Source organism: Tyto alba, unplaced genomic scaffold (genome assembly GCF_018691265.1).
Source record: "Tyto alba isolate M040663 unplaced genomic scaffold, T.alba_DEE_v4.0 Super-Scaffold_38, whole genome shotgun sequence".
NCBI classification, from domain to species: Eukaryota; Metazoa; Chordata; class Aves; order Strigiformes; family Tytonidae; genus Tyto; species Tyto alba.
The window spans coordinates 19,307,707-19,317,502 of record NW_024881313.1 but is presented as its reverse complement, the minus strand read 5'-3'; the positions used below and the strand labels follow the sequence as shown (position 1 = coordinate 19,317,502).

Below are 9,796 nucleotides of genomic sequence, written 5' to 3'. Positions count from 1 at the left end.
GCCTTGTTTAAAAAATTAGGCACTTTTCTGTTGTGAAAAACTGTCAGCACTTCTCCCTGGGACGTTCAAAAGCAGAAACTGCAACCACATCTAGGCCCCTACCTCCAGGTTGCGGGATACCTGTGTGTTTGAGCTGTAGGCGGTTTCAGCACACCCTGGGCCCTGCCTCCCTCCCTCTTTAGCAACCTGGCTGCAGACCTCCAGACCTGGTGCTGCAACTATGATGAGAAAAGCAAACACCTACTGCCCCCTCACTCCAGTGCCTGGGCTGCATCTGGTTAGTCTTGCACTGTAGCAAAGATAAGAACTGGTAAGGATGAAAAATAATTTTCATCCCTATCAGATGGGGATAACAGTAAGTTATTCTTACAGATCAGTTCCCGAGTGCTTGTGAGTATACAACATGGAACTACAACCATTACCTTGAATGAGCACTGAATGTAATTAATACTTACTGAACAACTCCAGCTTGCACCTACTCATTCCATAAAAATTGTACCTGAGTGAAAGCTTACAGGAAGCAAGCTTTACAAGGGTAATGCACAACAAAGTAGCTACTTTTGTGAGACAAGAGCTGTGCTGAGGTTTTGACTGTTTTAATTTGAAAAGCATCTTGCTCTGCAGAAGAAAATAATTTTTTTTAAAGTGGTCACAGAGGACTTCAACCCTTCACTTCGGCCTCCCAGAGGACTATGGCAGGCCAGAGTGGAGTTTTCTCTTCCCCATGCTGCTGCACTAAGGCCAATACTCACCAGAGAACACTGAGCACAGTGGCTCTTCTTTTTTTAAAGGGGCTTAAATACTGAAATGAAGTCACGGGTAAGGGAAGTTATTCTTTCTATGCATTCCCTTTAAATGCCTCTAACCCCCACTCCAAAGAAGCCTTCATTTAGCTTCTATAATACAGACAAGCCTTTGGGAACTACGCTTTCCTGGAAAATGAAGTCAATGCAAAGTCAGCTGGTTACTTTGCAAAGGTGCTGTCTCAGATAAGGGCTTGCGTGAACTTTTTTGCAGTTACTTAACTACTATGTTTTATAGGGCTGAGTTTTAAGGTATTTTGGGTAGTCTTAGCTCTTAGTAACCGGATTAACTAGTATATGGAAGCAAGATTAATTTTTATTAGCTTGAAGTATCATTTTATTCAAGTGATAAGAAATATCATAATACATTATGCATCTGCCAGTTATATTCCATTTTAGTTGGTTCCAAAACCTAAGCAGTAATTGAATAAGACAGTTTATCTAGTTAAACTGAAAAAACAGCATTCCACACAATCAGTACTGGAGATGTCAACCGTATAGCAATTCCAGCATTATGTTGTTATGGCTTTCTGGAAAGTCATAAAGTTAACAAATTAGAACACATCAAGAGCCATTTTCCAAAGATTTATTGAAGTAGCGACAGGTTGCTCATACTGTGCTGGAAAAAGCAGTTTTATTGAATTCAGATACTTAAAAACAGTATTGCAGCACAAGATATTGCTATTTGTAAACTAGACTCCATTGTAAACTCTAATCCTTCAGGGAGAGTCAGTTTGCAAGATCTAAGACCTATTTCCTAGCATAATAATCTTGCGCTCATGGAAAAACTGCAGAAAGGCACTTGAAAGCTGTTTCTTCCTTTAAGACATGGACTTTTTAAATCTTGCTGGTAAGAATTTCTCCTGCATTTATAAGTATGCATCTTCACTTCAGCTTTACTCCAAGTCATCGTGATGCTGGGAAGTTTCATTAATAACCTGTTGAAAACCAGACACGCTTGCATGAAGATTTAGTAGTAAGATTGTTGGGTTTTTAGAGTTAGAATTGGAACACCCACTACCACAGATATGTGAACAAATGGGTATCAACTCTCACTTATGAGAAGTTCTAGTTACTAAATAGTGTGCAGAAACCATTTAAGATTTATTGACTTAGTCTGAAAACCGTATCTTCTCCCAAACAAATACCTCTATATTTACTGCCACATGTTTTCCTTGGGTAATGCAAGAAATCTTTTGAGAACTTGCTTACTTAGCTGAACTTAAATACTCACTACACAGGTGAGGCTTAACTGTCAGCCACTTAAAATTTTACTGTCAAATTAATTTTGTGATCAAGTCCACAGAAACCTGTTTGCTACACCTGTATGTTCTGCCATGCAGCTTGAACTGCCAGATGCTGTTCAAAGCAGTATTTCAAGGTAACCAGCTGTTAGACAAAATATCAAAGTTACCACCAACCTGTCCATCTCTAGTTTCGACGGTCTTAATTAGAAGTGTCCTCTTTGAGTGAGTGTCAACCATTGGCTGAGACTCAATGTTGGTTTCTGCAGAAGAAAACGTATTATTACCAATAGTCTAGATGAAGTGTAACAGATTTTGGTGTCTACTTTCAGAATCTCAATTTAGTATATATGAACAAGTCTCCTGCTCTGAATGATAAGCTAATCTTCTCCATTTTCTCCCTGTTCCTCTTAAAAGTACCTTCAGCAGGTATCTAAACAAATCACTTACTATATACTGATATTTAAAAATATCTGTGCCCAGGAGCAAAGTAGCTCCTCTTACCCAAGGTTAAGTAATTACAAATATTACAGTTATATTTAAGAAAAACATTCACATGCAGCTGCATTTATACAAGTTCAAGTACACAAGTAAAAGGAACTATCCAGGACACTTTTGCTAATGATAGAACAGCTGTCTAAACTCAAGTAGCAGAAACAGCTTACCTCTCAGGTTCAAAGAAGCAAAGGTTGGAATAGGCATGTTAATCCTGACGGAAAAAGAAATGGATGGAATCAGACATGTATAGCGTGTCTTCTAGTAACTGCTGTTTAGAAAAGTGTCTGCATGTAGTTTTACCTGCTCTCTTCACCCTCCAGCAGTTTTCTGTAGGTGGCAATCTCAATATCAAGAGCCATCTTTACATTCAGCAGGTCCTGGTACTCGCGGAGGTGGCGAGCCATTTCTTCCTTCATGTTCTGAATCTCATCCTGCAGACGGCCAATAGTGTCTTGGTAGTTAGCAGCTTCAACAGCAAAATTCTCCTCCATTTCACGCATTTGGCGCTCCAGGGATTCATTCTGGAAGAGAATAATAAAGTCAAGTACTGCTGCAGTTTAGCCACTCTTCCCCGCCCTCAAGACTCTTAAAATTTTTTAAAAAGGGAAGTTGAGTTATGTTAGCATCCTTTCTGAAAATGCCCAGAGACACACCAAATTCATCATCTCCTTTTTTTTCCCTTTGCAAAGTCAAGGTGGGCTATTCTGCTGCTTGATCTGAGAAGTGCCATGTGTTTGTTCTACCAGGTACCAAAGTAATCCCTTACAGTAAGCCCAACACGTGCAGTACAAGTCACCATGCTGGCAGTCCTCAGTGAGGGGATTTGCAGGTGTACTATACACTGTTAAATACATTTCAAGCCAGCCTTTAAGGCAGTGAGGTTCTAGTAACAGCAAGATTTGCACCTCCTTTCCACTGCTCCCCCAGCGCTTTTTACAGCTTCAGCTGTATCTGACAGACAAGCCATAAACACTTTCTGGAAAAGTGTTACGTAAACAGTGAATATTATAGCAAGAGAATAAACTCATTGTTTATACCTTAGGTAAGACTAGTTCAGTGTATCAATCTAACTAGTGCACTGTAGTGCCTGCAGCCAAATTGGGTCCATAGCATCCTTTTCAAAAAACTACTAATATGCTGCATGGTAGATTGCTTACATCTGTATCAACAATTAAACTGCAGTGTTGTACTTAAAGCTGCAAAGGAAGGAATGTCCCAACAACTGAACTGCCGTCTTCTACTTACACTTCCCTTAAGGGCATCAACTTCGCAGGTGAGAGACTGAATCTGCCTGCGGTATTCATTAGCTTCTTGTTTGGCCTGGCGCAGGGCATCGTTGTTCCTATTAGCAGCTTCAGAGAGATCTGCAAACTGTAGAAATCCCCGGTTTGGTTAGCGTAACACTTCAACAGAACGGTATAACAGACTTTTTTAAACACAGCATTTGAAGGCAACTGAAGCCATTACAAGCCTTAACACCTGAAACGTTTAAATATTGGCATTAATGCCTTTTGATTTCTAATTGTTAAATTGGAATTCATAGTTAAATGTTTCATTTGTTTCCCCACCTCCATCTTTTCATCATTTTTTTCATCCATTCATTCACTCCTTTCTCTAGTATTTCATAAAATATCTGCTTCCAGGTACAAGCATAGGAAAGACTCCAAGTATGAACCCATTACTTTGAAGCTGTAGTTATGGCACAAAATAGCATTTTCAGCTGTACTCTTACCAGACTAGGAGTTATGACCCTGTACCATGGCTGTGTTCATGTCCAGTAGAGAGACAGAGGGAACACTGCTGCAGCAAAGCTGTTCTGTACAGTTAGGGTGCCTGATGCATCTGAACAGATCTTACTTACTTTGGACTTGTACCACTCTTCAGCTTCCTGAAGGTTCTTAGCAGCAACGCTTTCATACTGTTGGCGAACATCACGCAGGGCAGCAGTAAGATCAGGCTTAGAAACATCCATATCAATTTGGATGTGCTGTTCCTGGAGTTGGGCCTGCAGTTCTCGGATTTCCTTAGAGAGAAGCAGACACTAGGTGTTACATGACAACATACAGAACATACACTGTACGTGGGGACTGTGGGCCAGAATCGGTGAGGAGCTTACTTGCTCGCTAGACTGTCAGCACCTAATCACAGACCTCATTATTCAGCTTACCTCATCATGAAGCTTCTTCAAGAAGACAATCTCCTCTTGCAGGGACTCAACTTTGCGCTCAAGATCAAGACGTGCCAGAGAAGCATTGTCAACATCCTGACCAGAGAAAAGAAGGATTAGCAGTCTTACAAAATTGACGCAGAGAAGTCTTTTATGGCAAGTTCAGTAGCATACAGACTGATGCTACATGTGAGCTTTATGGCAAGACAATACAAAATCAAGAGCTGTGAAAAACCTCTTTTTGCCACCTCCTACCCTAGCCTAAGAGACCACTATATACACCTTTATTGTGATTTTGGGAGCTATACAGCATATGTAGATTAGTTCATATTTGCCAACGTATGGCTGAGCATGATCAAGAACACACAGATCATGGTGGGTGTAAGGCAGGTACTTGGGTCAGAAGACAGCTATAAGCTCTTTTAGCTTGACTACACTGAAAAAGAGTTAGTCTTGTAATTTGCAACCTTCCATTTTTTTCCCGTGGGGCTTAAAAGGGCAACCCATGTGCCTACATGCCTATTGGTGGGCTTAATTTCTTGTTTATTTCTTATGGATTCCTTGGTGATCAACCACAGAGCCCTTTGGGTCCACAGACCACAGCTCAAAAGTGTACGTGCAAAGCTTGAGGTACATATAGGAATTGCAAGCAGTTACCTTTTCAAGTGGTTTGACAGATCTCCCTTGAGAAAAAGAAGGTATGAGCATAAACGCAAACCGAGTTAGTCATCATTGCCTACACCCTCACAGTAGCTGGCAAAGACTCCACCTTTTGCTGGACAAAGATAGTCTTAATCAACAGCAAAAATTCATTTAAGGCATAACAGAAGATACGCCATGAATTTACATGGGAGCAGCTTGAATTAGTTCAAAAACATAACTTAAGACTAAACATTGATTGGTAACTTCTTACATTTTAAATATGCAAGACAATTAGTTTGCAAAGGGGATGAATTTGTCGTACTAGCTAGATACACAGCTGCACGCTTATGTCTACATGGCGTTAACCTATCTGGTGTTCACAGCTTACACTAAAGCTGTTTTGGATTGCCCAAAGCATAAGCTAATCAGCAGTTCCCACTATTATGGCACCTCTGAAATAAGTGTTTTCTTTAGGCTCCTAGGAAACCATTCCTTGGATCACTCCTACTCTGGGGTAAGGTTCTTGCTCCAGAAGAATTTGTCTGTTTTCTTTATGCAACAGAATACCCCTTTCATGTGTTATTCCATAACTTCCCTATCAATTCCAGTTTTACACCCACACAGTTCACATCATCTGTTTTTCAACTCCGAGAAAAATTTCCTCAATTCATTTATTCTCCTCCCCTCAAAAAAAAAAAAAAAAAAAAAAAAAGATCATTCTGGAAGGGAATGACATGGCTATGACCAAACATCTTTACACAATTAGACAGACATCTGAAGAGTTTTCAGTGGATTTTACAGAAATATGCATCCTGAAGAGTAGTAATTTTTTCAGAACAACTGAACAAACAGCTACAGGATTTTTAGGAGCTTATAATAAATTGCAAACATCTCAAAATGAAGATACTTAGAATATATGGTATACACTTTAGTATGTATATTATAATTAAGTTAGGGAGTGAAGAATCAGTTTATCTGTATTTCTGAGATGTATGGAGAACCCCACAAATAAACTACTTGTAGACCGAGTGAACAAAGTGAAAAGCATACATACATGCAACTACACTACGCATTGATTTTATCCTAGGAGATTCTTTAATTCCAGTCAGGTAGTTTGCAGAGCTAAACATCCACATTTACTTCAGACAAATCTCATGTAAGCCTGTTAGTCTTGTCATAGGTTCAGGACCTATTCCTTGCTGCCAGAGTAGCTAGCAAAGCTGCAGTAAAAACCTTTCTCACTAATTGTGATGCTTGTTTTGTCCCAAAGAAAGTAACTCACTGGACCTTTAGGTTTATTTTATGTAGTACACTCCTCTGCATATGAGTACAATCACATCTTTGTTCAGGAGAATTAAAGTTCAGTACATAGGAGTTGAACCGTCTCTAAAACAGACAGCTTTTGGAAATACAAAGTTTAAGTTCAAATATTTGTTTACTTTCTCATTAAATACCGAAGTACACAACAGCTCCATCAAGTAAATTTGATGCTACAGCAGAACAGTAAGGTATCTGCTAAAGTGTTCTAAACCCATGTACACAATTTTCCAGTGCAAGAATATACTGGTTTAATAAAAAGCTATGCATTTTTTTTTTTTTTACAATGGAAAGCACAACAGGATGTTTCAACTTCAGTGTTCTATGAATCTAATTCCACCTGCAGAACTATACTTATACTGAAACTGATTTAGTTTTCAAAGCCTGCATGTTAAGTCTACACTTTCATGGTAAGGAAAAATTAGATATTACTGTTGTTCAAATCAAACACACTAGCATGAATCAGTTATGTCGTGAGTGAATTTAGTGTAGCGTTTCTACAATGACTTGCAATTCTTACACATAAGCTACACCTTAAGAGGTGAAATGGATACAGTTCTGACCATACTGCACACACAGATCTGCTAGAGGCTGAGTCCCTGAACAACCCCTTTCCCCAGTGCAGGTAAGAACTGGATAATGAATGTGGGATACGCACAAAGCCAAGTTCACTTAAAAGCACAGCACCTTCACAAAGTTTAATCGGTTTGAAATAGAGGTAGACATGCCCTGAAGTGCACCAATTAAGTATGAACGATCATTTAAGCCAGACTTAGGTCAAAGGATCCTTCAACTGTTGTCATTAATGAACCAGAATAGATTAGGTTCTCTAAAACTTAATTTAAATGCTTCTGCATGGAACTTCACACTACATTAACTTGGCTTAGCACTGAAAAAAACAGAAGCTGAAGTTAAGGCAGTATCTCAAACTGTTCTGTTTCAAATTTCTATCCCCAAAATACCATCAGAGACTGAATTCCCAGACTTAAATGAGAGTAGGTGTCTCAGTTTCCACACATTATTTCACGAAGACACATGCTCCCCTTCAGAGACTATAAATATACTGTAGTCAAAACCCTTGCTCAGGGAAACGCTGACAACCGAGTGATGATCTCCTGAACAGTAACATCTCCTAACACCAGTGAAGAGCTTTGGGACAAAGCCTGTGGCCAGCTGTCTGGAGGTGAAGGCAGCCACTTCCAGCTGGGAGGAATGCCAGTAATGCCATTTCACACCAGCAGTTTTAGGGAAGAGACCTTGTTTTGAGAAGACACATTCCTAAATAGCTCCTAGTTCAAACAAGACTTAATCCAAGCTGAAAGCTGGCTTTGCCCAAATGAAAACCTGAGCTTAACACTTTCTGAACACTGTTTGAACAGTTGGTTCTGGCTGTCATGTAGGTTTTAGCTTATCTGAATAACATCCTAGCATCTTACAGGGACTAAACTCTAACACAACTTGTGTCCTATGTTACCATCTTGTTTAGGGGATTCAATTATATGTTCGTAACAGACATCCAGAGGAGGCAGACTTGACTGTTGTGACCTCACCCCAAGGAACAAATTGTCTACTTGTCAGCACCCATATGAAAAATTTTAAACTCTTGTCCAGTAATGCACCGACCAAAGTAATTCATTAAAAAGGAGCTCTGTTTCATATAGAAACTGGACCATATGCATGATAGTCACTTTTCACCAGAAATGTGCCCACACCATTACACATTCAGTAAGAATGCAGCCCACTGCGCTCTCCCCTCTGACACAAAGGGATCTATTATTTCAATCTGCTGCCACCACACTTGCCATAATGCCTGTATCTGCATTCCACGGTGCATCCCATAGAAACCATTAATACCCTTCAGCCAAGCGAGCAGATGGCCCCCTTTCACTTTTATTGGATCGGAAAGAGACTCCACGTCGGAGCGCTTTTTGTAAACCAGGGCAGACTTGGATAAAGGAAGACAATAGTTTCCCCCCCGCCCCTCCCTTCAGACCGCAGCATCCCCCTAAAGAAAACATGGAGAGCTCGCGTGAGAACTGCTGGAATTCCTTTGTGTGAGGCAAGCAAACTCCTGCAGCCCCCCTCCTCCCGCCCCAGGCGCCGCCACCACCCCTACCTCAGGCTCTCCCCTCCTACCGCTCCCTCCCTCCCCGCAGCCCCACGAACCTGTCTGAAGGACTGCAGGGTGTTCTCGGCCTCCTCCCGCTGCAGCATCTCCTCCTGCAACCTGGAAGGGGCGAGAGAGCGGTGAGGAGGGGGCGGGGGGTCCCCCCAGATCGCCGCCTCCCCCCAGCCTCCCGCCGGCCCCAGCCCAGCGGGGGATGCTCGGGGGCCGCCTCCGCCGCGGCGGGCAACCCCGACCCGCCCTCCCCTCGCACACTCACTTCTCCCTCAGCCGCATGATGTCGTCGGCGAGGTTGTCCCGCTCCACTTCCACGCGTGCCTTGTCGTTGGTGAGCTGGTCCACCTGCCGCCGCAGCTCCCGCATCTCCTCCTCGTAGAGGTCGCCCAGGCGGGACGTGCCCTTGCCCTTGAGCTGCTCCAGCTCGGCCAGCAGGATCTTGTTCTGCTGCTCCAGGAAGCGCACCTTGTCGATGTAGTTGGCGAAGCGGTCATTGAGCTCCTGCAGCTCCACCTTCTCGTTGGTGCGGTTCGCCTTGAACTCCGTGTTGATGGCGTCGGCCAGGGAGAAGTCCACGGAGTCGTGGAGCCGCATGGGCGGCATGCTGCTCCGCAGCCGCACCGACGTCGTCTTGGTGGCGTACATGCCGCCGGGCGAGGCGGACACGTACCGGGCGGTGCTGGGCCGCAGCGAGCTGCCCAGCGAGTAGCGGCTGCTGGAGGTGATGTAGCGGGTGCCGGTGCTGGGGCGGCTGCTCCCGCCGAACATGCGGCGGTACGAGGAGTTCTTGGTGCTGATGCTCATGGCGGCGGCGGCGCGGGCTTTGTAATCCGGGAGCGGAGCGGGGCGGCTCGACTAAGCGACGGGCGAAGAAGGGCGGTGGCCCCGGCCCGGGCCCCCTCTTATGGGGCGCCACCGCCCGCCGCCGGGCCCGCCCCGCCCGCCGCCCGCCGCCAATCGCCGCGCAGCCCGCGCCGCGCCTCGCCCCGCGGGGAGGGGGCGG

The 9,796-nt window shown here is 43.5% G+C and overlaps 1 protein-coding gene across 1 annotated transcript; it reads right to left on the bottom strand.

The window, feature by feature from the left end:
* Positions 1-1,373: 1,373 nt before the first annotated feature.
* VIM (vimentin) lies at positions 1,374-9,685 on the bottom strand. The gene is made up of 9 exons (XM_042801775.1): positions 9,056-9,685; positions 8,838-8,898; positions 4,713-4,808; positions 4,407-4,568; positions 3,791-3,916; positions 2,846-3,066; positions 2,713-2,756; positions 2,225-2,310; positions 1,374-1,741 (listed from the first exon to the last, which is right to left on the bottom strand). Exons 1-9 carry the CDS (start codon positions 9,595-9,597, stop codon positions 1,700-1,702), a joined length of 1,380 nt encoding a protein of 459 aa, XP_042657709.1. The 5' UTR covers positions 9,598-9,685; the 3' UTR covers positions 1,374-1,699.
* Positions 9,686-9,796: the final 111 nt, after the last annotated feature.

What these genes read in the sequence shown, in the direction of transcription:
- VIM (XM_042801775.1), bottom strand. Translation starts at nt 9,597, where the DNA reads ATGAGCATCAGCACCAAGAACTCCTCGTACCGCCGCATGTTCGGCGGG. An exon ending in CCCTGCAGTCCTTCAGACAG is followed by an intron (nt 4,809 to 8,837) that starts GTTCGTGGGGCT and finishes TTCTCTGGTCAG; the next exon opens with GATGTTGACAATGCTTCTCT. An exon ending in TGCTTCTTTGAACCTGAGAG is followed by an intron (nt 2,311 to 2,712) that starts GTAAGCTGTTTC and finishes TTTCTTCTGCAG; the next exon opens with AAACCAACATTGAGTCTCAG.